Source organism: Alternaria burnsii (assembly GCF_013036055.1).
Source record: "Alternaria burnsii strain CBS107.38 chromosome Unknown 752, whole genome shotgun sequence".
Taxonomy (NCBI): Eukaryota; Fungi; Ascomycota; class Dothideomycetes; order Pleosporales; family Pleosporaceae; genus Alternaria; species Alternaria burnsii.
This window is the reverse complement of record NW_024066114.1, coordinates 1,622,786-1,648,386: the sequence shown is the minus strand read 5'-3', so window position 1 is coordinate 1,648,386 and position 25,601 is coordinate 1,622,786. Positions and strand designations below refer to the sequence as shown.

Sequence of the window (25,601 nt, the reverse complement as noted above, 5' to 3'; positions counted from 1 at the left end):
CGCGCGTGCCTTTGCATTTTCCATTGTGACTTTACGCATGGCGACGCGCAAACGATGTCTTCGGCGACTCTCGATGCTTCTGCTGGGCGCCAGCTACCCACCAGAGTTAGCAACGCGTGTGAGAGGTGTCGTCGCAACAAGAGCCGAGTTAGTTCCGCCCTCCCACAGCCTGTCACGCGCGCCATGGACTGAGTAAATCGAAGTGCGACATATCTCGTCCTTGCGCGCTCTGCATTCGAGCAAATGTCGAATGTATCGTAAGCAATGTTGAGGTGCCACCCCGCGCACCGAAAAGAAAACGCACCCGGGGTCCTTCCCGTGAAGGTTCACGCGAGCAACCGCCAGCTCCGATGCAGAACCATGACGATGCGCATCAGACGATAGACACGGAAATCAACAGTCGCGATGAGAGCAGACGTGCCAGTATGGCAGAGGGCGAAGCTAACTCAGCCATGGATATTGCTCACCAAATCTACCGACTGGGAAGCCAGCCAACATTGAAGCGGACAACATCAGCCATACCGGGTGGTGACGTATATGGCAGAGCCCCGGCACCTCGATTAGATCGTATCCAAAGGAAAAGCATAGTGGCTATCCTTGGCCACCCTTTACCACCCACCGACATGATGCGCGCGCTGTTAGAAGAGTATTTTGACTCGGTCCATTGGTTCAGCTTGGTCATCTACGAGCCAAGATTTCGCGCAAAGTTCGAATCAATCAAGGATGGTCATGCATATCCCTCACAAAAGTCGTTTCTTCTTCTCCTATCCACTGTTATTGGTATGGGAGCATGGTACAAATCTCACAAGAAAGACACGGACCTGGACTTTCCGGACGAAGATTGGTACGCTTGGTCGCAATCACTCATCCAAGGCGCGGGTTCTCAACTCACTGAACTGATGGACCAAAGTACGATTTCATCGGTTCAGACGTGCATCCTGCTTGGCTCTTACTATGTCTACCATGGCAAACCTAACTTATCTTTTGCGTTACTAGGTGCAACCATTCGAACGGCGCAATCGATTGGCCTTCATCGCCAGCCGCTACGAGGTGACTCTCACTCTATCGAGGAGAGGAAAAGAGTTTGGTGGACTATATACACATGGGACAGATTCGCTTCCATCACTTACGGCCGGCCTATTGGTATTAACGAGAAGGACTGTAATACAAACCATCCAATTGACATATGCGAGTCGCCATACTTCAAGCCAGGAGGTCCTCCAGAAGCCGATTTGACGATATGCTACTCGTCCTACCAACGAGAGCTCAACAAACTTTACCTCATTGCGTCACCTATTATCGAGATTATCTTCGGAATGCGCGCTGTGGGACCCAATGAACGACCTAGTGGGCCGCAGTACACTGATCAGATCTTAGAAGTGACGGAAAAGCTTTGGGCGTGGCGCCGGCATTTACCGCCTCATCTTCTACTTGATATGGCCTCCGACTGTAGTATTGACCAGTCTCGCACTACGCGCGTACACCAGATGCAGGCATTATCTCTTCAGCTTACGTTTGACAACCTACTGATTATCTTCAATCGCCCGTTGATCGCGAAACAAGTGGACCATCTCATCAGGACGCAACCGGAAAGTGGCCATGGTGTCGCATTATCACCAGCAAGCCTTACGAACACTGGATCACCGTTCCTTACAGCCCATGAGTCCAGCCCGCTAAATACAAGCCATATGTCGAGCACCGAGCAGTGGTGGCACGCGGCGTTGAGAACGTCAAAGGTCACCGAATTACCGCGGCTTTCTCAGCTAGCCACTGATAGTCACCTGGTAGCTTTCTTGGCTATCAATCTATTCAATTCCGCTATTGTCATGGCTGTGTTAGCATTGTCAGATCCACTTTCAGACAGAGCACAAGAAGTAAAGAGGACCATTACGCGGATATTTCGATTACAAGAACTACTTGGCAAGAAGACACAGCTTTCAATGCAGAGCAATTTGGTTCTTAGAGACGTCATCCAGATGCTGTTGCGTAGGGAAGCAGATGCTATATTTGGCGAGAGCGACATCTCAAGATCGCATGCAGGGACGGCATTGATGTCTGTCGAAGACACCCTTCGTCTGCCGACGCAGCTGCCATCAAATGGACATCATAGACCGCAACACAATACAGTGGACAGAATGCAACGCGTCCACGAAAGCATGGCATCAGTGCAGAGAGGTGAGTTGTTCTTTATGCATTTCCGACGAACTACGAAGCGTGCTGATGCTATGCTCTACCTAGTTTTTCCTACGGGTCTCGATGGTACGTATCGTGATGACACCGCTGACGTCCAGCAATGGGCTGCCAACAACGGTGATACGGGTCACTTACCTAGCGGACACAATGTAGATTGGTCAAACGCCGGCACACAGGACTTCAATCTGGAAGGAGAGTCAGATTGGATCAGCGATGACAATAATGTTGATGTCACTGGCAACGGATTATATTGGTTCTGGGATTCTGTCTGGAATGAGCCTCCGCTGTAGCGGTCACATCGCGAACAGTCTGCGCCGGGCGTCCATTGTTCTGGAAAGAGATATATACATCAGCGCGATATGTGTTCGGCACATCATAAATTACAGCTTTGGAAGATCAGACATCTGTCTGATATGCTCGGTGCAGCTCTCCGCAAATGTCCTATCGATACCAGGCCCATATATAAGCGACTTAATGCCGACTCTGTTCGCAACATTGGCAAAAGCTCCCTCGGCGTCCGAGAAGGCGAATTCATGAGTTATGAGACTATCTAGTCGAACGCGCTTAGACTCCAACAGCTGAATGGCAAGCTTATAGTCTCCTGGTCCATATCGAAAGCTCCCTTTGAGAGTAGCCTCTTTGTCGCATATCTGACCGATAGGGAACGCGATGCTTGGAGACCCGAGCCCGGCTTGAACGAATATTCCACCGCGTTTCAAAGCGGCTACACCGCAGTTGATACATGGCTCTGCTCCTGTTGCGTCCACCACAACATCAAAACCTGCGACCAGTCTAGCTTTCTCTGAAATTTTTTGAGCATTGGTTTCTGCAGATGCAGCTTCCATCATATATGTGTCATCCGCGCCGAAGTCTGTCGCAAATGCCAGTCTGGTGGCTACGGCATCTATTACGATGACCTTCACGGCACCAAAAGCTTGCGCCACGGTACAGCACAACAAGCCTATAGGCCCAGCCCCAAAGACTGCGACAGATTTACCCTGCAAGTTTCCGGCGAGTCCACAGCAATGTACAGCTATACTCAATGGCTCAACCAAGGCACCCTCACGGAACGATATGTGCGACGGCAGCTTATAGCAGCATTCTTCGGGTAGACAGTAGAAAGTCGATAAGGTGCCATTGTAGGGCGGGGTAGCAGCGAACTGCATCGACTCGCAAAGGTTGTAGCGGCCGCCGCGACATGTCTCGCATGTGTTGCAACCTACACCTGGTTCTAGTGCGACTCGATCGCCTACAGATAATCCTTTGACATCTTCTCCACAGGCCTCGACGATGCCTGCAGACTCATGGCCAAGCGTAATGGGAGAATCAACGACATATCGCCCTATGCGTCCATGCTGCCAGTAGTGTACCTGGGTAGCCATCAACGTTAGTCAATGCAGTACAATATACCAGGAAAGATTGCGTACGTCAGAACCACAAAGGCCAATAGCTACAATTCTCACGCGAACATGCCTTGGTGTTCGAAGCTCTGGAATTGGCCGATCTTCGTATGAAAACTGCTTCGTAGGGCTCAGGACGAAAGTCTTGTTGATCGGTGCTGTAGTTGGATTCTCTGAAGACGATGCCAAGGACATATCCTGTGTGAGAGCGATGTTGGAATCGTAGACGTCGGCTGAGGAAATCAGGATTCGAGACATAATTTACGGGAGTGTTTGCGGCGTATTTTCTCCATTATGTCCCCCAGATTATATCCTGGTCAAGTGTTGGTGTCCGACAACGAGCGCGAGCGCGTTTCGGTTCCGGCGGGTCATGCACGTTGCTGACTTTCGGATGCGCATACCAGTCGGGCCATTTTGCTACCCAGCATCGGTTCCGCGGCTCTTAGCCAGAACGCTTCTGATTGGTTGGCGCACCAGGACCACAGCGGATGAGCGCAGATCGACTATTCGAGTGACACATTAGTGCACGCCGACCAAATTCCTTCGCTGCAGGGCCAACCTTGGGACCGGAACCGTGACAGGACTTGACTATACACGATCATGTCAAGCGCTTTTGACAGCGAGAATCTGGGGTTGATAAAGTTGTCATGCTTCCCCAGATTTCTCCATCACTCAACAGCATCTTCTCCGCGTCTTCGAGAACAGACACTATTCCTCTACGCCTGTCTTGCTCTTCACTCTCTTCAACATGGCTACCCGTAGCAACTCGGTCGCCAGCCGGAGTGCCAACATCCAGCAGCGCGCCTCCCAGATTGCTGGTCAAGTTGCGGCTGAACAAGGCTGGCTCGAAAGCAAGCTGAAGCCGAAGAAGATTACTGCCAGATACCCGATCAAAGGAAAGGCCTTGTTGTTCGCAACATGTGGCTTCGGTAGTCTTGGTGATGCTTTGTTCGGTTACAACTCTGGTACGTATGAATATATATGTATGTTGTGGAAAAATACTGACTCTGCTAGGCATCATGTCTGGCTTGCTGGTCAACCCGGTATTCGTCAGGCGCTTCTTCAGCGAATATGGTGGTGCAGATGGTAGCACGGCAGCAGTCAACCCTTCTATCACGGGGATATCCGTCGCTTGCCTGCAAGCTTCCGCCGCCGTGGGCGCTCTCATCGCTGGACGTCTTGGTGACATGATCGGTCGCAAGAGGACTGTTCGTCTCGGTGGTCTGATATATTTCTTCTCTGCCTTTATCCAAATCTTTGCTCCAGGCTTCGCAACTTTCGTCGTCGGACGAACGATCCAAGGCTTTGGAGTAGGCTTTCTCTCCATGACAGTCCCCATCATCCAAACCGAAATTGCGGCACCCCACGCTCGAGGCCTCATGGTTGGCATCGAATACACATGCCTAATCGCTGGTTACATGTTGTCTTGCTGGGTTGACTACGGTTTTCACTTCATGCTTCCGGACAACATGAGTTGGCAAGGCCCATTCATTATCCAGATCATCCTGTCCTTCATCCTGGTAGTCATGTCGTTCTTCCTCCCGGAAACTCCAAGATGGTTAGCCAACAACGGATTCATGCAAGAAAGCCTTCAGACAGTCGCAGATCTTCACTCGAGCGGCGACACCGACGCTCCGCATGTTCAACAGACCTTCTTCGAAATCCAGGAGGCCGTCGTTTACGAAGCTGAACTTGGCAAAGCCGGTTGGATAGTGAGTCACCTTTTCCACATTGAGCTCATCTCTTTTTGATAGACGCTAACGTACTTTTGCCATAGGAAATGTTTACTCGATACCGTAAGCGCACCATTGTCGGTGTCACCGTCCAAATGTTTGCTCAGGTGAGTTATGACTGTACGAAATGCATGTGAGATATACACTGACTTCGCATCTTCACATCTATAGCTAAACGGTATAAACATCATTTCGTTCTACCTACCTTCAACGCTCGCCAGTGCCGGCTTCTCCGATGAGAGGTCTCTTCTCTATACCGCTGCAAATGCCATCCCTTACACAGCAGCTACCGTCGTTACATGGTGGCTAGCTGATAGATGGGGACGCAAGCCCCTCCTCATCCTCGGTGGTGTTTTGATGGCGGCATTACTCGGCGTCGTCTGTGCTTTCACGGAAGCCTCGATGCCCATAATGACCCGAGCTAATGGCCAGTACGCTTTTATCATGCTTTACAACATCGTCTACGGATTTACTTGGGGTCCAATGCCATGGTTGCTGCCTGCTGAAATTTTCCCGCTTCGAGGCCGCAGCAAGGGTATGGCGCTTGCTACTACGTCCAACTGGATCTTCAACTTCATCATTGGCATGGTTTCACCTGACGCTTTTGCGGGTATTAGTGGATACTTCTACCTCGTTATCGCGGGCTTCTGCCTCTTCTCAGCAGGCCTTGCTCACTTCTACTATGTAGAGACGGCGAACCATTCGCTGGAGGAGATTGCGATGGCATTTGGGGATAAAGCCTTCGCCGATGGAAACGAAGAGGTCATGGATACGGTCAAGGCTGAGGATGAGAAGATTCACAACAATAAGGTCTAGAGAGCTGTAGGCTGTAGGAAGTGAGACAAAGAAAGGGTGTGTGTTGTGTAGTCTTCCTAGAAGCATACTCTATGATAAAGCTCAGTTCACATTTGATGATTCGGTATATCTTCTTATACCCACGAAGGATCGAATGTTTATTGACTCTGTGATAACTAAGCCGTGAAACTCGTGAATCATAGGACGAAGGATTAGATCCGTAGGCTAAACAAGCTTTGCAATATATTTCTCTAAGCTCAATCCTAAGTTAACAACAAACTGCCATTGTGTATTACCACGGAAGAATCGTGACCAGATATTCAGGACAGCAAGACCAAGCGTGTAGGGCTCACTGGGTACAGTTAGGATGCTGTCGCTCTCTTCAACCTCGTCGAAGTCGATCACCGCATACGCTTCTTTGATGATGCACCGGACCCAGTGAAGAATGCGATGCTCTGACCGCGACAGCAAATCCTCTCGGAATGGCCTCGGGATGGAGCATAACCATTTACCAAGAAATATAGCACACTCGAAGCTGGATATGGCATGCTGAACGCTCCAAAAGAACGCTTGGCTTCGCGCAACTCTGTCAATTCCCAATCTGACAGGTATACTGAGCGCATGTGTCGAGTACAATAGAGCCGATAGTAGGTTATCATTGCGCTCAATATCTGGAACGTTTGCTAGACCGTCAGCTATGACCTCAGCACTGCGCGACTCTAGGTGACGGTAAGGTCCGATATCTAGTGATAGGCGCACGTAAGCCACCACCAATAGTGCGCTTGATGTGAATGGGATGGGCCCACTCTCGTTGTTAGGATCAAGCATAGATTCCGGAGTTTGCTGCCAAAGCGATGTCCACGCCCGGAGAGCACGACTGATTACATGCAGCTCTGTAGCTGATATTGTGGCAGGTGAGGTGGCGGGAAAAGAAAGTTCTCGTACTACGTGAATCCGCTGAAGCAACGCATGAAGAAGGATGTAGTTTCCGATTGGACTTGGTATCGGATGTACGAGTTCTGAAATATGTCAGTCGACCTCTGACTACCAATGAGAAGCCATTGCTTGGGTAGCTGACCTTGGTTTGCGGTGCCTTGCAGAAGTATCGACAATGCTTGTTGGAAGGGCATATGGTCTTCTCGCCCATCCCGCTGTAGCGCGGACCATTGTGCAGCGCTACTGGCTTGCCACACAGGGGTGCAGCAAGGCAATCGCAGATGAAGCTCGCTGCTCCAAAGCAAGGGGTGAATGTTGTATGCGATGCTATGCACATTGATATAACAGAATGCTACGAGCTTGGTACGCCTGGACGACTCGTGCTGTACCCATTGGTCCCACATTGCTGCTCTGGAAGTTGAAACGTTTCTGCTCGGTTCCTCCTCTCTGAGGCCGATATCTCGAAGCGTTTGTACCAAAAGGCCTCTGAGTGCGAATGCTTGCTGTAGTAGGTCTTTCCTTTCCCACGTCGCAAAGCCCACCAGGATCAATAAGGTCTTCGCCAGATCCAGAGGCGACCATGGTCCTGTACGTCTAGTGGTGAAATGCGCTTCTGGTGAAACTATATTGGTAGAAGCGATAAAAGCAAGAGTCTGTGGTCCAAAGTGTGACTCTTCCTGCCGAAGGCGTTGAAACACGATGGCTTTTGATACACGAAAGAGACGTTCTGAGCTTCGTCGCTCGAAGCAATACTGTGCTCCAGCAGCACACATAGCCAAGGTCAATTCCAAAGGCGAACATGACGGTTTGTATGTTGGCGAATGGATAAATGGGAAGTGCGAGTGGAATCCGCCAAAGAACGCGGTGATATACCTAGTAAGTGTATGTCGAGAGGGTATCTGGAAATCGCTGATGGGTGAAGGAAAGCTCTCAAGCAGCGAAACCAAGAAGTTGCGATGTTCATCCGTGACGTTATATGTTCCACTCCTTGTTCTCTTCTCACCATCTTCCCCGTTTGATCTCAAATTGACTTGATCATCGGCTGGCGCTGATGGTAGCCAGGTGCTGAAAGGTGTTCCAATGTCTTCAGGACCAGGAGATGATCTGGTCTCTGGCTCCCGAGAATGGCGCCGGGATTCTTGATGATGCTCGCCGAGTCGCATCCAGTCAAAGTCGTACTCCGGCGTCCATTGGGCTGATAGACCAACACCGTCGATGAAGTTTACGAAGTCACGAAAGTCCTCGAATCCTTCATCGTGATATGGTGGCGCCTGCTGGAGCTCTTGGAAAGCCGGAGGAGGATGAGTGTGCAATTCGAGTTGCTGTGAATGGGCCTGTGGGACGAGATGCGCTTCGGCGGCCCCTGCGCCGGGCACGTTCAAGCTAGATGCGTCTATCGTCGTGGCAGTTTCAGTCGACGTTGTCGACTCTGCATCAGGATTGCCGGCATGGTGGGTGATGCGCCAATGCCTAGTAAGCAGGTCACGCCGTGTAAAAGCTGCTCCGCACCGACACGAGTATGGCTTTTCTCTAGTATCTATGGTGACATCAGTTATTACGACGCCGTCATCGTGGAGTCGCTTATTTGGAGGCACGAACGTGTACGGGTATGACGGATCAAATGCTCTGCTCGCTTGAAGCTCCTTGAGCAGTGACTACAAACATGAGCGAGGCCGTGCATGTGGTGAGAATTATTGGAGATGGAATTGGAGTGAGGTGGGTCATTGTCTTCACTTCTAGGTTTTGCCCTCGGCCAATTGTGTCTGAGGGGTAGATAGCGCCGTGCCTAGCGCGCCATCTTCGGAGTAGCCGTTCCATTTACTCCAAGATAGCGGAACTCAACGGGAAGAGCTGCCAATACATCCCCGGCAGGGCTTTATGTCGGTGGTAAATCTTTGCGGAGTATGGACATCGCTGCAGCAAGTCAAACAACCAGCGCCTATCTTGGTTGATTGATTGCGACGACGCTCGTTTCTGACCGCAACGAAGAAGAGTCAGCCCCTTTGGCTCAGGTCGTCGCATTTTAGCAGAATGGCATCGCTTGCAAGATTACTCCCAGGTGTAGCAATCATCACAGGCGCTGGAGGGACTGGTAAGCATTTACGCATTGATACGCCGTTCTTCCTGCATACTTATGGTAAACAGGCATTGGGGCGGCCGTCGCCAAAGGTTTCGCCCGATCAGGCTGTTCGCGGATCGCAATTACCGACTTGAACCCGAAAACCCTTGACCAGACCAAAGACGCCATCCTGAGCATCAATCCATCTGCTCAAGTCTTCCACAGAGCTGGAGATGTCGCTGACGAAGGTTTCGTTGACGAGTTCAACGACGAGGTGTTTACCAAATTCAAAAGATTAGATTATGGTGTCAACTGCGCGGGTGTACTTGGGGGCGATGTCATCAAAGCAGTGGACATGACCACTGAGCACTTCGACCGACTAAACGCTATCAACTACAAGGGATCGTGGCTTAGTTGTCGCGCACAGCTAAGAAACATGCTGAAACAGAAACCTTTGGATCAGCATCCCAAGCAAAGGGGTTCAATTGTCAATATTGCGAGTCAGCTCGGCATCGTGGCAAGGCCGGGTGCTGGTAAGTCATTCATCTTGTGACATGTTGAACTCTGGATTAACGAGAACGCTACAGCTGCATACTGCGCCTCAAAGGCTGCTATAATCAATATGACACGTGCGAATGCCATTGATTATAGCGACGATGCTATTCGTGTGAACTGCGTTTGCCCTGGCGTCATTGAAACGCCAATGACTACCACATCGCCAGCTATGGTGGAGGCGTTGAAGCCTGCCATTGAGATAGCACCTATGAAGAGGATGGGTACGCCGGACGAGGTCGCTGACGCAGTACTATTCTTGTGTTCAGAACAGTCATCCTTCATTCAAGGGCATGCACTCGTTGTGGATGGCGGCTACACAATCAACTGATCAATACAATTTACGATGATAATGGGATATATTGCATCTAAATATCGGAAGTCTAATAAAAGTATCTTCATAGCTTCGTGGCAAGCCTTGAATCTTGGTCTTTTGAAAAGCCAATCCTTTTCCAGTCGTTTGCCGACTCCCACGCGAAAGCCGCGTTTAGTATCTTCTGCTCTTGCCATAGGCCACCAACTAGTTGCATGCCAACCGGTAATTTAACTTCAGGATCGACACCCGAAGGGGCAAATCCAACGGGAAGTGACATGGCCGGGTGACCTGTGACATCAAAGATAGCGGTATTGATGGTGATGCCCATACTTGGCTTCAGTGCATCCATTGGTGCATCCTCCCCTCGCTTCCAATCTATGTTCGGTGGAGCTACAAAAGGTGTCGTTGGCATGACAATAAGATCGAAGTCTTGGAAAAGCTTTTCATAAGAGTCTCGGAGCTGTTGAGCGAGGTTCATAGTCTTCGCATAAAGACCTGGATAGTTTTGCATAAGAGAGAGGCCGTTGATCATGGTATTTTTCGTGGATGGGAAGAGTTTCTGGAAAGTTTCGTTCGTCCATGGCTGTCTTGCGGCCTCGTAGGCTGTTGAGAAGAGACCTCTTCGACCGTGCGCATAGCCCAACATGTTGAGAGTACCTGCGATCCGCTGTTGGATGGTCCAAATAGCTGGTCCTTCTAGATGGAGAGGTAGCGAAATCTCTTCGGCGGTAGCACCGAGACGTTCGAAAGACTGAACGGCCTTCCTCACGGTCGACCTGACATCTTGGTTGACGAGTCGATGCTCAAAGCCTTCTTTGAGAATGCCAATCTTCAATCCTGCGACCGACTTTTGGAGACTTTTTGCGTACTGTGTAGAACCGTGTGTCGGTGCACCAAGTGTACGATCATCGTAGTCGTCTTTTCCACTGATTGCGTCAAGGCATAATGCTACGTCGTTTACTGATCTTGCTATGGGCCCGGCATGATCATTGATAGCGTCGCCGCTGGATATCCCAGTGTAAGGGACTAGGCCATGTGTTGGCTTCAGTCCGACACCTATATTTACTCAAGTCAGTCTTTGATAACCTGGCACTGTTGTGCACAGTAGCTATAGTACACTTACAGCCACAGAAAGATGACGGGACGCGGATACTTCCACCTTGATCGGCACCAATTGCGATGTCTACAAGACCCCCGCCGACTACTGCGGAACCACCAGATGTGCTGCCACCAGCAGAGTAACCCCTTGCATATGGGTTGTGGACGGTACCTTGTGCCGAAGTAAAGGACGAGGTAGAGTTGCAGAAGTTCTCGCATATAGTCGTTCCCACGACGTCAGCACCGGCATCTAGTGCTCGTCTAACTACGGTGGCGTCGTCATCAGGTGTCCACGCAGGGATGGCATCAGTTCCAAAGAACTGTGGCACTCCAGCCACTGCGATATTATCTTTGAGACATAGCGTCTTTCCTCTCAACAAGCTTCCTTTTGGATTGCCACTTATGAGAAACTTGTGGGCCCAAGCATTACCAAAATCCTGCTCATCTGCGGATGGTCGATGTATTTGCTCTCGCGGGTACTTCTCAGTATCTGTCCGTGCCGTATAGTCCGGTAATTGTAGTATGTGTTCCGCAACATCATGAACAGCAGCTAACAGCTGATGGTAGTCCTGGGATTCATTTGCTGGTATGCCATCGGTAACACCGATGCTTTCCAGCACGGCTTCTGCGTCGCCCACCGCCACAAGATCCTCACTTCACTGGCATCAGCATACATTCTCATGGAAACAGGACCATTGTTGCCACTGACCTTATAGGAGAGTCGAAAAAGACAGACATGATGGTGAATGCCTGGTGCTTGACACGAAGTTGTGCGACAACTGAGAAAAACCAAGCAGATGTTGAGTCTATATCTTGCTATGAAATAGTATACATATTGATGTAGAAGAGATACTTTTACGTACTACGTAGCCAATCGCGGGTAGGTGGGTCGGTGGTTCCACAAATCATGCTAACGCAACAAGCTCTCCAAATGACCCCAACTCGTGGCGAGATCAGCTATTCCGCGGAAAAACTTGGCGCCCATAATTTCCGCCCGAATGAAATCTTACTCTTTAATATTGACGACCAGTCGGCCTTTCATCGATGCATGCAGATACCTGTCGACGAGACTAGGGATTTCCGAGAAGCCTAGAACAGTCAAATGCGAAGAAATTCCGTGCTTGGCCACCACTTTCAGCATCGACTCGACTTCCTCAGCACTAGCAACATAGCTGCCCTTGATAGTAAGCTCATGGAACACCATGGCTTCCGAGTCAAACTGCCACTTGTCTTTTGGTAGTCCCAGCGGGACCATAACACCACCGTTGCCCAGTTGTTGGAGGCACCAGGCGTTCGCTTGTATCGAATCGGTACACACTACGATGCCTGCGAGGCCTTCGCCGGAAGTAAACTCTGATATCTTCTGTTCGGCATCTTTGGCTGTTGAGTCCATAACCAGATCGGGTCTCAAATGGTCAGGCAAGTCGAGCGAAAGCTGGCGACCTTCGTGACGGTTATCCATTGCTATCGTCCTGTATCCAAGTGCTTTGGAAAACTGTACTCCAAGCTGTCCAAGACCTCCGATGCCTACCACAGCTACAGCATCGCCTGGCTGGACCTGAGGACTAAGCTTTCGCAATGCGCCCCATACTGTCGCCTTTTGATGATGTTAGCAATGGCATTGCTTGCGATTTAGACACCAGACCAACTTACTCCAGCACACATCAAAGGTGCTCCCTGTTCGAAAGAAACTCCGCTCGGGAGATGCACGGTGGTTTCTGGGTCAGCCAGCATGTATTCAGCGAATGCGCCATCATGCCTGAAACCAGCCACAATTCGTCTTTGACAGAAGCGCGGATCAGGACGTTTGGATCTCCGTGAGTGCTGGCGACATCCTGCGCATTGCCCACACGCATTCTTGTAATTCAAAACACCCACTCGATCCCCAGCCTTCCAGGAACCTTGTACGTTCGCGCCAACCTGTACGATTTTGCCAGCAGGCTCATGCGAAGGAATCATTGGCAGTTCTGCCGGAAATTGCCCATTCCATACTTGCAGGTCTGAGTGACAAAAGCCAGCTGCGTACACCTCAATGAGGAGGTCACGCTCGCCGCACTGAGGTATAGGTCGCTCACATAGCTGATATGGTTTCTCATACTAAATGCCTATGTTAGATGGGCTTCCGAGAGTTCGTGTGACGTCATCCTACCTCTACGATCTGTGCTGCGCGCATCTTATCCGGCATATTCAGAATGAACCATGAACGTACTCGAAGGACTGTGCTGCATCACTGCATTCAATACCGTGGTCGTCGTCATCATAGCTTCATGCGATTGCCTGTCCCCACGTGTAGGACCGAATTCGGATGAGTTGGAGAGGAGAGTTGGAGTCGTTGGGGTCGACGATAAGACGGGACTGATAAGCGAGCGCGCCGTTATGGAGGCAGGGGGCCAGCTGCCACGTCCAATGACGAAATGCACAAGCCGCCGCCGGCTCCAGCACCATTCTATCTGCTAATTACCCCGCGATGGTTTTCAGGGTCGGCATCATGGCATTAAGAGGAAGTAATGCCGGATCAACCATGTGGTCTTGTTTCTCCCACACAGATCCGGCTGACAGCTTCTGCCGTTGACCTCGGGAACCGATTCACACCTTACCTGACAGACCACCACCATCTTTCCTCACAACACAGCTAACATGGGCAAGAAACGCGTTCTTATTTCATATGGTGTCGACGTAGATGCGGTATGTGGGTGGCTTGGATCGTATGGCGGAGAAGACAGTACCAGCGACATTTCGCGCGGTCTGTTTGCTGGCACAGTTGGTACGCAGCGCCTCTTGAAGCTGTTCAAGAAGTACGACATGAAGACCACATGGTTCATTCCGGGCCATAGTCTAGAGACTTTCCCAGAAGACATGGCTGCAGTACGCGACGCTGGGCACGAGATTGGTCTTCACGGTTACAGTCACGAAAACCCCGTCGATATGAGCATGGAACAACAGCGAGACGTGCTTGACAAGACATATCGCATGTTGACCGAGTTCGCTGGCAAACCTCCCAGGGGAAGTGTTGCGCCCTGGTAGGTCGATGGATTGATTGCTTCCATCCGCCATGCTAACTTTCTTCTTAGGTGGGAGACGAGTCGCGAAGGTGCAGAACTGCTTCTTTCTTATGGTATTGAATACGACCACAGCATGAGCCATCACGACTGCCAACCTTACTATCTCAGAACTGGAGACTCTTGGACTAAGATTGACTACGAGAAGAAAGCCAAAGATTGGATGAAGCCGCTCGTTGCAGGTCAACAGACTGGCTTGGTTGAGATTCCAGCAAACTGGTATCTTGATGTATGTACGATCGGCAGTACAAGGTAAACCACACGCTAACAGACGACACTAGGATCTGCCACCTCACATGTTTATCAAGTCCTCGCCGAACAGCCATGGCTTTGTCAATGCACGAGACACTGAAGACTTGTGGAGAGATCACTTCGACTACTTCTACCGCGAGTATGATGAGTTCATCTTTGTAAGTCTCAACTAAGGTATAACTTTGAGGTATTGGCTGATCTAATGCGACTCTCTAGCCTATCACAATCCACCCTGACGTATCTGGACGACCACATCTACTCTTGATGCACGAAAGGTTGATTGAGCACTTCAAGAAGCATGAAGGTGTTGAATTCGTGACTATGGAACAGATGGCGGATGAGTTCAAAAAGAAGAGCCCGCCACCCGAGGGAGCACTCATGCCGGCCGAAGCAGGCCTTAAACTGAAAGAGTAGCTAAATCTTCGAATCGATGCCATTAGTAGTTATCTGATGTTCTTCTTTCAACAACTAATGCATAAAGATAATACTTTACTGCACCGCAGCCGTGCATCAAAGATTAATTAGCAGTCGTCAAAAAAGAGCAATGCCACTTATCGGCCATTTCTGTAAGATAGGTAGATCACGGCAATGCGCAGCCTAGCTCCGCACGAACTACGTTCCAGAAAGCCAAAATATACCGGGAACCGCAATCGCTGATGCAGATGGAAGACTAGTCACCTGCAGGGTGAACACTAAGGATACCGAACCAAACGAACATACTAATCGCACCTCCAAATACCAGCCAAGACGAATACAAGACCTCCAAGCCGCTTAGTTCACAATCTCCCCAATCAGTTGGAGTTGCGATGATCCCCGGTAACAGGTACCAAGAGGCTGGGGTATCATTGGAGACACCCCTGCGCCCGAGTCGCGTAGGCGTTGGAGTCGCGTGCACTGCTCTATCGCCACTATCAACCTCCAAAACAACGGGGCTGTGGATCCTGCCAGCCCACAATGCCCCGGATTCTAAGATACCGCGTGCTGATACCACGCGGGTTATCGACTATCAGTGCACCGTGCAAGGACAAGGCCGTTGCATGGCATACATGCACACTTGGATATATATATACCGTGACTAAAGTACCGACAGATCAGAGTTCATCGCTCGAGCCTAATAACAGAGTCCGGCATCATTGTCTGCCGCCGCCAACATGTCGACCGAGAAGCAAGACGACATCATCGCGCCAGCTCCGAGCACCAGCTCCGAAAGTATCAACGGCAAGGTCGACGTCGAGAGTGATGGTGAGATCTTCAAGAGAGGAGAGGGGTATGAGGACTTCCGAACGGTGCACTGGATCCATACGTCAGTCATCTTCCTGAAACGTAAGTAACATGATCCAATCAACTACACCAAAACTGTTCCATACTGACTATCATCGTGTTACAGTCATCTTTGCAACTGGTGTTCTCACCATCCCTAGCGCCATGTACACACTCGGCGCGTTCCCCGGTGCCATCAACGTGCTTGGATGGCAAGGGCTAAACACCTGGTGCGCATTGGTGCAGGGCCAGTTCCGTAACAACCACCCAGGCTGTCACTCGATTGCCGACATGGGTCAGTTGGTTGGTGGCCGCGTCGTCAAGGAGATCAGCGGTATCCTCTTCCTCGTTGCGTTCATCATTGTCGGCGCCTCCGGTATGGTCGGTGTGTCAACAGCCTTGAACGCATTAAGCGAACACTCGCTCTGCACAAACTACTTCTCCATCATCGCAGCGATCATGATCGGTCTCTGTGCGAGTGTGCGGAAGTTCGAGAAGCTGTCTTGGATCACTTGGGCAGGTTTCTCATCCGTTTTCATCGCTGTCTTCATCGTTGTGTAAGCAATCTCTTCATTTAAAGTAGATGACCACGTGGACTAATATGTATACAGCGTCGGAGTAACAACCCTCGACCGACCGGCCGCAGCTCCTCAATCTGGGCCCTACGACTTCGGCTACCACGTCATCGGCCACCCAACCTTCGCCGCTGGCATTACAGCTGCCTCGACCATCTTCTGCTCCGGTGCGGGTACATCAGCGTTCCTGCCCGTCATGTCCGAGATGCGCAACCCGCGCGAGTACGCCAAAGCCGTAAATTGGTGCATGGGTCTCGTCACAGCCGCGTACCTCTCTTTCAGTCTCGTCGTGTACAAGTGGTGCGGCAAATGGGTCGCATCACCCTCCCTTGGTAGCGCTGGACCCACGGTCAAGAAGGTCGCTTATGGAGTCGGACTGATCGGACTGTGCGTCAGTGGAGCGCTATACGTACACGTCAGCGCGAAATACGTCTTCGTCCGTATCCTGAGGAACTCAAAACATCTACAGGCCAACACGCCAGTACACTGGGGTACTTGGCTTGGCTGTGTTACCTTCATGACGGTTATCAGTTTCGTGATCGCATCTGGTGTGCCTATTTTCAACTACTTGCTCAGTCTGGCGGGAAGCATTGCATTTGCTCCTTTGGCGCTGGGACTGCCTGGATGGCTCTGGATCTACGATCACCAGGATTACTGGAAAGGCAACTGGTGGCAAAAGATTATGTACGTGCTCCACGTCATCTTGATTGGCATCTCAATCTTCTTGACGATCGGCGGCACTTACGGCGTTATTGTGCAGATCAAGGACGCGTACCGAGATGGGTTGATCGATTCGGCTTTCTCTTGTGCTGACAACAGCAACTCTTCTTAGTCACCTCTTTAGTTTTATGTAAATGTTTGTAGTTTCAACGCAGTATGAGAGATACCCTCGGTGAGTACCGTAATTTAGAATGCAGATCACTAGCGAATACTTTTGCATCTACTCATATCTATTCATCTACCATAGCAGGCTCCTATAAGCGTGATAGGCCGCAATGACCACCAAGCATTTCGTACTCATACAACTGGCTTCTCCTTTGGTATCAGACCAACCATCTCGAGCATCAGAGCTGTAGAGTTGATCAAACCGTAGAAGATCATTGGTATCACCTGTGACAATGTCAGTTCATGTGATATTTGACTGCAATTCTGGTTCAGAACTTACACCGAAGAACAGGTTCCCTAAAATACCTCTGCGGAGGATTGTCTCTGCCAACTCAGTCTTTGTGATTTCAGGAGCAACGTCGCTCTCGAAGGGGCCAACAAGCCTGTAGAAGGTCACAAAGCTCGCTCCAAAGCAGTAGACCAGGAGCACCTTCAAGCCATGGGCCGTGTACAACTCGCGCAGCCCAGGGGCGCCACCAAAGTCTTTCGCAAGGGTACTCATGTACGCGCTATGATCGACACCGTATTTAATGCGCGAGCTTTCTTTAGACAGGAGATGGTAGTGTGGAGGGTCGGTGGGCATGGCCATTTGGTTGGTGATGAGCGCTGTCCACCACATGGCTTGTTGTTCGGCAATAGGAGGAATAGCGCCAACACCGGGCCGTACAAAGCCGATGAAGGATATACTGGTGTCCACAGGCGAGACGATGTTGCGTATGGTAGCGTCGGACGCAGTGGGGTATGATTCATCGAGGAAGTAGAATGACTGCTTGTAGCCAGTGCAGTAAACTACGCAGTTGGGCCGCACCTCCGTGTTCTTCATGCGCCTCCAGTCTTTTCGGTCTGGTCGCTCTTCGAATATCACCCTGCCTGTCTCGTCTATTCGCTGGGGAAATGTGCAAGTGTCGACCCATTTTTTTGACTGCGCATCCTCGGGCGGATCTACGTAGCCATTACCAAGGAAAGCAAGAGGGTGTTTCTCTTGGTATGGCCTGTTCAAGTATGGCATCGCTTTGCTACTCTTGTTTAGAAATACGAAAGCTCTGCCTAGACGATCATGTGGCAGTGCGCCAACGTGCTGACTACATCAGGTTAGCATGTGCTCGGTCGCCATGGTAGGAGAAGAGCTCACTTCATGCCTGCTTGAGTACCAGTCAAGAACCACAATACGCGCTTGATGACAAAGTCCGACACGAACCAACGGAAGCGACTCGCAGCTATTGCACGATGCACGTAGGCTGTCTCGAAGAGGTTGGTGATGAGGCCATCAATGGGCAGGCCTCCTTTGAACTGCTTGCCGAAAACTTTGAATCGCGAGAGAGCCTTGGGAAAAGACAGGAAGCCTGTTCTGAAGCACATGGTGACAGAATTTGCATCGCCCTTCATGGCCTCATAAGCGACATCTGGGTATGTTAGCCTATACTTATCGTTATGTGTCCGGCATGTGACATACCCATAGCAGTCTCTCCGCAACCCATGATGAGCACGTCTTTGCCCGCAAGCTGCGCCCGCTTCTTGTATTGAGAAGAGTGGAATGCTTCGCCTTTGACATTCTCGATACCAGGGATAGCGGGAATGTTGGGCTCGACATGTAGTCCAGTGCAGACCGCGACGTGGGAGCAGTCGAAAGTGCGCTCCTTTCCATCACTATTCTTGTCAACATACCTGACACGATGCTTCCATTTCTGGTCGACTGGTTTAGATATGGGTTCGATTTTGCTGACTCTACAGCCCATCTTCATAAGTGGTTGTAGATCGAACTTGTCCACATAGCCCTGCAAGTAGGCAACATATTGCGGAAGTGAGATGTGGTCAGGTGCTGAAAGTGGAAAGCGGTGATCGGAAAAAGTCGTTAGTTGCTTGGATGATACTAGCTCAGCGTTCTCGTAGGCGCGGTAGTGGAAGGTGCCTCCAATGTTGTCTTCGCTGGGGAGGATGTCAGGCCACGTGATAGTTGGTCCGATTGAGACCAGATGAAGTAACCTTACGCTTCGAACAAGACGGCCTCTATCGGCCGCTCAGGTGTCGATGCCTCGAGCAACGTCTTCAGGGTTGTCAATCCACCGGGACTTTGGCTGCGTTAGCATGTGATATTCAGGGTAGGAATGGCGAGCGTACCCAGCCCCGATGACTGCGACTCGCATGGCGGGGAGTTTGTCGGTCCCTGACATGTTCACATTCGGCAGACACTCAGGATATCTTTGACGGTCACACAGAGGGTTGTGTTACAGAGCGTGGAGATGGACTTGTCGGGTGGCTAACGCTGCAAGGGACGCGGTGGTCACGCTTGGGTGGCCAATCATCACGTCCCAATTCGACCATGACATCAAGACAGGATGCGCGACCCCACGGCATGCATTTGTGCCTCGATGCACTTTGTTCTATTCGAGCTTAGTCGCCGCGGCCATGGGGTTGCCCGTTGTCGATTAACGTCCGTAACGATGGGTAGACGGACGATGCCTGTTCTGAGACTGCAGCGCTGCAGCCGAGGCCAAACGTCGATTTCACGTCATGTTTTGCTAGACAACAACACGACAGCTCTCCACAGCTGACGCCTACCATCGTTCCAACATGGAACACGCGCGCGAGAGAGTCGCAATAATAGGGTCGGGCCTTGCTGGGCTTGTTAGCGCGAACCTGTTGTTCCACGACGTCCGCCAAAGATATGCCGTCAGGGTCTTCGAGTCGGTAGGGACGCCTGACGCCCATGCCCATGCCCATGCCCATGCCCATTCTCTCTGGGGCCTCCACTGACAAAAGTAATTCTAGGGAAAAACCCTCTCCCTCGACGCCGCCTCCATCTCCCTACCCGATGCTGCCGCCAAGGATGCTTCGACCCGCGTGGATCTGCCCATGCGCGCCTTTGCGGGCGGCTACTACAACAACCTCAAGGCCCTTTACGACTACCTGCGCATATCCTACCACTCGCAGCCCTTCCTTTTCGAATTCGCAGTGAGCCACGATGCCAAATCCGAGGCCATTGCGCCTGGACGCCGCGACACGTCGTACTTCACACACGCATCCAACCTCCACCAGCTTGCGCCCCGGTCCAGCGGAGTTGGCATTGTCGTGTACCTGATGCAGTGCCTATACCTAGCCTTCTCGTACACGTGGTTTACCTTTTGCTGTGTCTTCGTCGGGCCGAGACAATCCGAGACGCTGCAGCAGTACCTGGACCGCACATATTGCCCGCGCTACTTCACCACCTACTACCTGCTCCCACTCTTGTCGAGCGTGTCTACCTGTCCTCACAATTCGCTGCTCGCTTTTCCCGCCAGCGACATCATCGGATACAAGCGGAGGACTCATGGCGCGCCGCACTATACCGTATCAGACGGCGTGGGAGGGGTACAGGAACGCCTAGTCAAAGGTATCGACGTTACCCTCAATGCCACCGTCACGGCAGTGGAGCCTTTCGAAAAGGGGGTTCGGATATCGTGGTGCAGTGCATCGGACGCGGGGACGACAACCGAGTACTTCGACAAAGTGATTTTGGCTGTTGCTCCAGACGTCGTGGGCCGTATCTTCAGACCCCTCCAACATCATATGCAGCGCATACCAACCGCCGTTGTGGAGAGCGTCGTCCATACAGACTGGGCAGTGCTGCACGGGAGCGACCTCAACAAGAACGACAGGAAAGGCGCCCAGCTCATCCATCTCAACACATCCACCGCCGATACACCCGTGACCGAGTCGCATCATCTCCAGCCCTGCGGTGTCGTCGTGACAACCTGCCCTTTCACGCCTCTCGAGCAGCAACACGTGACTCAACGGAGCAAGTTCACGCGCGTTCTCCGCAGTCCAGAAAGCCAGCGCATCGTCAATGCCATCTTCGACAACGGTTCGAATTTCAGTGCGGATGACAAATCAGTGCCGCGTTGGAGGAACGGCGAGGATAACGTATGGCTGGTGGGCGGCTGGTGTTGGGATGGTATGGTCCTCCTAGAGGGCTGTGTTATATCAGCCATGCGGGTTGCCGATGCGCTCCATGTCAAGGTGCCGTGGAGGCATCAGTAAACAATGAAAAGGCTTGAGTTTCTAGCTTGTACCTTACTGTCAAAGAGCACCCAGGTTGAGCCCGGTGCTCCTGCTGGATACAACAAGCTTTTACGTAGCACGGTAGATGGTCCGATAGAGTAGATACCCAGGCATGTTGACATGTCCATTTCCATTACAGAACAAATTCATAGACTTGAAAATAAGTTAAAAGCTTTCCGACATTAGAGTGCGCAGTGTGCAGGCTTCTCAACTTGCTGACGCATATCGTCAGTTGTATGTGCACCTCGTCGTACATGCTCGCTTGAACCGGTTAGCGTCACTGCCCGTTGAAGCTTCCCGAGATCTCACCTGCTTGTCAAGTCTTTATCCACCCAATCACCTCAACACACCAAACAGCAATGTGGGATAGACTATTCTTTGGCTACACTGTCTTCACCGGTTTCGCGCTATCCAGCGTCATACAGGCCTACATCCGCAGCTTGGTTTCGCACGAAAGCACTTCGTCTGGCAAACTGGGCATGGACGGCCAAAGATCCATGCAGATATTTGGAGTATGGCTGGCCGCTGCATTCTACTGGATAATGCAACGTTCACAGAGGAATGAAAAGGAAAAAGCTTCGATCTATGGTTTGCAACATGGGCGACTGCATCTGCAAGTTCCAACCGCCATGTGGATGAATATGGGCTATTGGAAAAGCCCTCCTGCTTCCAAGACATTGAGCGAAGCATGTCGCGATCTCTTGAAAGCTGTACTTGCCGAGGCAGGGTTGTCCAACGACGAAGGACAAACGCAACGAAGAAGATTCCTGCTCGACCTAGGCTTCGGATGCGGAGATCAGACCATCTATCTCATGAGCAAAGAACCTGTACGAACGTGCGACAAAGACTGGTGGGACGAACGAGAGCGATGTGCTACATTTGACCATTATATTGGGATCACAAAAGACGAATCGCAGGCGCGATTTGCGTCGGAGCGAGTTGAAGAGTTCAAGCATAACAAAGGCTCAACCGTGGAGATATCGCTCTTCTGTGCTGATGCGTCAAAACCCACATCATGGAATGGAAGATTACAAAACTCAATACGACTGGCAAGAGCGAGTTCAGATGAGCGGTGGGTATTAGCATTGGACACAGCGTACCATTTCTCGCCATCACGTTGGCCTATCATCGAACACGCTTACTCTGAACTCGAAGCCAACTACATGGGCTTCGATCTGTGCCTTTCTCCAACCGCAACATGGACACAGAAAACTATGCTTCGTCTTCTCACTGCACTCATGGGCGCTCCTTGGGCAAACTTTAGCACACCGCAGGAGTACCGCTCGAAGCTCGAGCACGTGGGATACAAGTCTGAGGCCATAATTATCACGGATATATCGGAGCATGTCTTCGCGCCACTAGCACTATTTCTTACAGAGCAAGACAGTAGACTCAAAATGTTAGGCCTCGGCATAGGACGCTTCGGTGTTGCGAAGACCATGTTTAGCTGGTGGGGAAGGACCGGAGTCATGCGTGGCGTTATTGTGGTTGCAAAGAAATGAATCGCGTGCCGAAAACACCACACTCTAACCTCGCCTGGCCTGACGACCGATGGGACGCCTCGTAATTTGTTCTGTAAGGCTGAACATGCAGAAACAGCAAATACGCCCCGAGACTTGCAAGCGGCTGACCTGGAGATTGTACCTATGTACGCCTAATTGCAACGTGCTAACTAACGCCACAATCTGGTGCAGACAAGCCTTAAAAACTTTTTATTCACATGTCGATATTTCCTGTGTACTGACACCAAGCTTGGTGTTCAAAATATGCCTCCCAAACCCCGGTGCGACGACTGAAGATCAGGTCCTCCCGTGCCGCTACCCGGTACGGCCCCCAGCATCAATACCAAATATGTATCAATACGAGAGCCAAGGCTTGGCACTCACGACAAACGTTGCTGTGCCACAGGCATTTGTGTAGTCTAATAAACCTGTCCCATCACCTGTACAGCGCAGAATGTAAGAGTCGTCGGATTCTTCATTATCGAACCTACCACAGCAAACATGGAAGAAAGAGAACTGCACGGAATGCAAGGAGTGGGACAAGAGACAGCCCCCGTGAATACGGTCACTCCAAAGGTCCCAGAAGCTACTCATGAGCCGACGTTTTTATCAAGAGCGTCCTCCAGGACTGTTCGCGAACCAGTGGTCAGACACCTACACACATCGCTGTGGCCGCTGGTAGTCTTCATATTCTACGCCGCGCTATCCGCTTTCACATGGGCCGTGTTTTGCATTGCGAGTAAGCGGCCGATTGGAAGCAAGCAGGACTATGGGAACCAAGATGCCTACAGAGAGGAGCTAGATGCTATCTTGACTAAACACGAAAACGCCATCAGGGCAGCGCGGATCATACAGGTAGTCGTCGCACTAGTCACTATTCCCATTACATCGGCAATTTGTTCAATGGCTCTGGCTTCTTTCATCCAAACGGGCGGCGCAAGAACGAAATTGAACCTTCGCCAGACCATGGCGCTCGCAGACCAAGGCTGGATCAGTCCGCGCATATGGACCATGTATTCTAAAGTAGGAAGTCTACCATTATACATGGCCTTTGGGTTGACGTTGGTCGGTATGTGTTGCGTGAATATCAGTAGGAAGGCATTGCTGACCCAAATATAGGCGTGGTCTTCCAGATCCTTCAGGGGATCTTTGTTCGAATCACCCCCACACAAATGGCATCTATGGACACCAAATATAGTAGTCACTATGTTCCTGATGTGCCTGCTTTGATCAACAGTGGTGGTAGCCGCCCCACGCCTAGAGTCATTCAACTCCGTAGCATCCTAGAATCGATTACGGAGGACCATTATGAACCTTTCCTCTGGGTCAAGCCGACCCTTGGTGGCAGGTGTCGGAATCCAAGTCAGTGCACTTTTGTCGACTATCGGAGGGATTTCCAGATCATCGCCGATTCCGATTATCCAGACCTTTGGTTCACACCCTTACCCTCGGACTACAACACCGGTGTCTACGAGGAGCTTCAGTATGTGCCGCGCATCAACACAACGGTTACATATACGAACATGACTGCTGCCGAATGGCCAAGCGAGTGTGTTCGTGACAAAGAAGGTGTATTCTTTGCAGAGTATCACTCACGCCGTCCTAGGGCCTATGACATTGATCTAACGGCTTGTATGCCTACAAACATTAGCGACACACCCTGGCAAGCTACACACAATCGGCAGGATATCACAGAAGAGCTCTATCTCAGCACAACAGCATTATACGAAGAGAACCCTGTCTACTATAGAGTAACAGCCAAAACGTCATTAGGCTACTTCGAGCTTCCGTCTGCCAAGAATGGGAATCGCGCCGGGCCCTTGCTCGACAATTGTTCACTGTCACGCATCGACGACTGGCACTCGGATAGAGACAGTAGCTGGGACAAAGGCCTGGCAATTCGGGATGTCAACGGCACCTATGCTGGAAACGTCACACAGGATATAGGATACCATATCGGTCCCCTGACTGCGCTTGGACTAGCCCTCTTTGGTGAAGGCTCTTTCATCGAGAAACGCGTTTCGAATCCATCCGCTTTCGTCCTAAATCGAACCGAGGTGTACGATGCCAAATACGATACATGGTATACGCCCTGGGGCTCAAATTGCGTCTCATCTATGCCTCTTTCCTTTGCTTATTTAAGCACGAAGGAATGCAATAAAGGCTATGATCACGAGGATGAAGATGACATTATCGGACAAGTGAAAGTTTTTGTAGACTGGTTTTCGCAGGAGGACGCTGCAAGAGAAGCGTTTACTGTGGGCGCTTACCTTGCTAACAAGAACTGGCTGGATTCAGCCAGAGGGTACACTCTGTCTTACGATGAAAGGCGGAAAGTGGTTGCCGACCAAGGCGTCACAATCAACAAGACCAAAATAACGATTGTGGAAATCATCATTGGCTCCATCTTTCTCGGTCTTCATCTCCTCGGGCTACTAGTGCTCGCCATCTATGCCGTCTACGGAAAGCCGTTTGTGCCATGGCTGGGTGGAGAGGTAATGGTCAAGGCTGGAACGGTCCATGCGGATATCTTGAGCGCTGCTGAGGGACATAGACAATGGAAGCAGACCATGGCTGCTTGCCCGGGATTCGTTGGGGATGAAAGACCAACGGATAGTGTAGGCAGAATCGCATTCGGAGCCGTTGCAGGCTTGAGTCGATTACGCGACCGGAAGTTTGAGACTCTGTAGACCCTGTATATAGTGGTTATCAATCTTTGTTATCTTTGCTGATGTGGAAATTTGCCTATGTTGATGTAATGGTGAGCAGCATAGAACCGTTGCCTGGATTATCCTGAATACATCCATCCTCTCACGGGACAGCTAGTGAACATAAACCTCCGGGGTAGAATGCCACAGTGGATCTTGGACCCTTGGTTGATGTTTTGATGGACCCTGGAGTGATTATCTAGCATCTGATATGCTCGCTTGTCTCCATAAAGCTCCGCT

At 51.0% G+C, this 25,601-nt stretch overlaps 11 protein-coding genes across 11 annotated transcripts; 6 read left to right on the top strand and 5 right to left on the bottom strand.

Moving 5' to 3' along the window:
• Positions 1–425: 425 nt before the first annotated feature.
• GT037_006644 (uncharacterized protein) lies at positions 426–2,483 on the top strand (the record flags this gene model as incomplete). The annotated part of the gene is made up of 1 exon (XM_038931691.1): positions 426–2,483. One exon carries the CDS (start codon positions 426–428, stop codon positions 2,481–2,483), a length of 2,058 nt encoding a protein of 685 aa, XP_038786188.1.
• Positions 2,484–2,573: 90 nt separating this feature from the next.
• On the bottom strand, positions 2,574–3,851 carry GT037_006643 (uncharacterized protein; the record flags this gene model as incomplete). Its single annotated transcript, XM_038931690.1, has 2 exons — positions 2,574–3,563; positions 3,621–3,851. The coding sequence occupies 2 exons, from the start codon at positions 3,849–3,851 to the stop codon at positions 2,574–2,576; spliced, it is 1,221 nt and encodes a 406-aa protein (XP_038786187.1).
• A 490-nt stretch (positions 3,852–4,341) lies between these two features.
• Positions 4,342–6,142, top strand: GT037_006642 (general substrate transporter; the record flags this gene model as incomplete). The annotated part of the gene is made up of 4 exons (XM_038931689.1): positions 4,342–4,558; positions 4,608–5,305; positions 5,371–5,433; positions 5,498–6,142. 4 exons carry the CDS (start codon positions 4,342–4,344, stop codon positions 6,140–6,142), a joined length of 1,623 nt encoding a protein of 540 aa, XP_038786186.1.
• Positions 6,143–6,346: 204 nt separating this feature from the next.
• GT037_006641 (c2h2 transcription factor) lies at positions 6,347–8,627 on the bottom strand (the record flags this gene model as incomplete). The annotated part of the gene is made up of 3 exons (XM_038931688.1): positions 6,347–7,140; positions 7,200–8,527; positions 8,620–8,627. The coding sequence occupies 3 exons, from the start codon at positions 8,625–8,627 to the stop codon at positions 6,347–6,349; spliced, it is 2,130 nt and encodes a 709-aa protein (XP_038786185.1).
• Positions 8,628–9,088: 461 nt separating this feature from the next.
• GT037_006640 (uncharacterized protein) lies at positions 9,089–9,999 on the top strand (the record flags this gene model as incomplete). Its single annotated transcript, XM_038931687.1, has 3 exons — positions 9,089–9,149; positions 9,203–9,649; positions 9,704–9,999. 3 exons carry the CDS (start codon positions 9,089–9,091, stop codon positions 9,997–9,999), a joined length of 804 nt encoding a protein of 267 aa, XP_038786184.1.
• Positions 10,000–10,066: 67 nt separating this feature from the next.
• GT037_006639 (amidase signature enzyme) lies at positions 10,067–11,820 on the bottom strand (the record flags this gene model as incomplete). Its single annotated transcript, XM_038931686.1, has 3 exons — positions 10,067–11,040; positions 11,108–11,736; positions 11,792–11,820. The coding sequence occupies 3 exons, from the start codon at positions 11,818–11,820 to the stop codon at positions 10,067–10,069; spliced, it is 1,632 nt and encodes a 543-aa protein (XP_038786183.1).
• Positions 11,821–12,088: 268 nt separating this feature from the next.
• On the bottom strand, positions 12,089–13,267 carry GT037_006638 (uncharacterized protein; the record flags this gene model as incomplete). Its single annotated transcript, XM_038931685.1, has 3 exons — positions 12,089–12,679; positions 12,736–13,179; positions 13,232–13,267. The coding sequence occupies 3 exons, from the start codon at positions 13,265–13,267 to the stop codon at positions 12,089–12,091; spliced, it is 1,071 nt and encodes a 356-aa protein (XP_038786182.1).
• A 452-nt stretch (positions 13,268–13,719) lies between these two features.
• GT037_006637 (glycoside hydrolase deacetylase) lies at positions 13,720–14,807 on the top strand (the record flags this gene model as incomplete). Its single annotated transcript, XM_038931684.1, has 4 exons — positions 13,720–14,102; positions 14,154–14,370; positions 14,423–14,551; positions 14,610–14,807. The coding sequence occupies 4 exons, from the start codon at positions 13,720–13,722 to the stop codon at positions 14,805–14,807; spliced, it is 927 nt and encodes a 308-aa protein (XP_038786181.1).
• Positions 14,808–15,544: 737 nt separating this feature from the next.
• Positions 15,545–17,060, top strand: GT037_006636 (neutral amino acid transporter-like protein; the record flags this gene model as incomplete). The annotated part of the gene is made up of 3 exons (XM_038931683.1): positions 15,545–15,716; positions 15,781–16,210; positions 16,265–17,060. 3 exons carry the CDS (start codon positions 15,545–15,547, stop codon positions 17,058–17,060), a joined length of 1,398 nt encoding a protein of 465 aa, XP_038786180.1.
• Positions 17,061–17,245: 185 nt separating this feature from the next.
• On the bottom strand, positions 17,246–19,284 carry GT037_006635 (dimethylaniline monooxygenase; the record flags this gene model as incomplete). Its single annotated transcript, XM_038931682.1, has 6 exons — positions 17,246–17,338; positions 17,394–18,195; positions 18,246–18,516; positions 18,567–19,039; positions 19,102–19,182; positions 19,232–19,284. 6 exons carry the CDS (start codon positions 19,282–19,284, stop codon positions 17,246–17,248), a joined length of 1,773 nt encoding a protein of 590 aa, XP_038786179.1.
• A 400-nt stretch (positions 19,285–19,684) lies between these two features.
• GT037_006634 (uncharacterized protein) lies at positions 19,685–25,343 on the top strand (the record flags this gene model as incomplete). Its single annotated transcript, XM_038931681.1, has 5 exons — positions 19,685–19,801; positions 19,883–21,044; positions 21,509–22,537; positions 23,102–23,722; positions 23,773–25,343. 5 exons carry the CDS (start codon positions 19,685–19,687, stop codon positions 25,341–25,343), a joined length of 4,500 nt encoding a protein of 1,499 aa, XP_038786178.1.
• Positions 25,344–25,601: the final 258 nt, after the last annotated feature.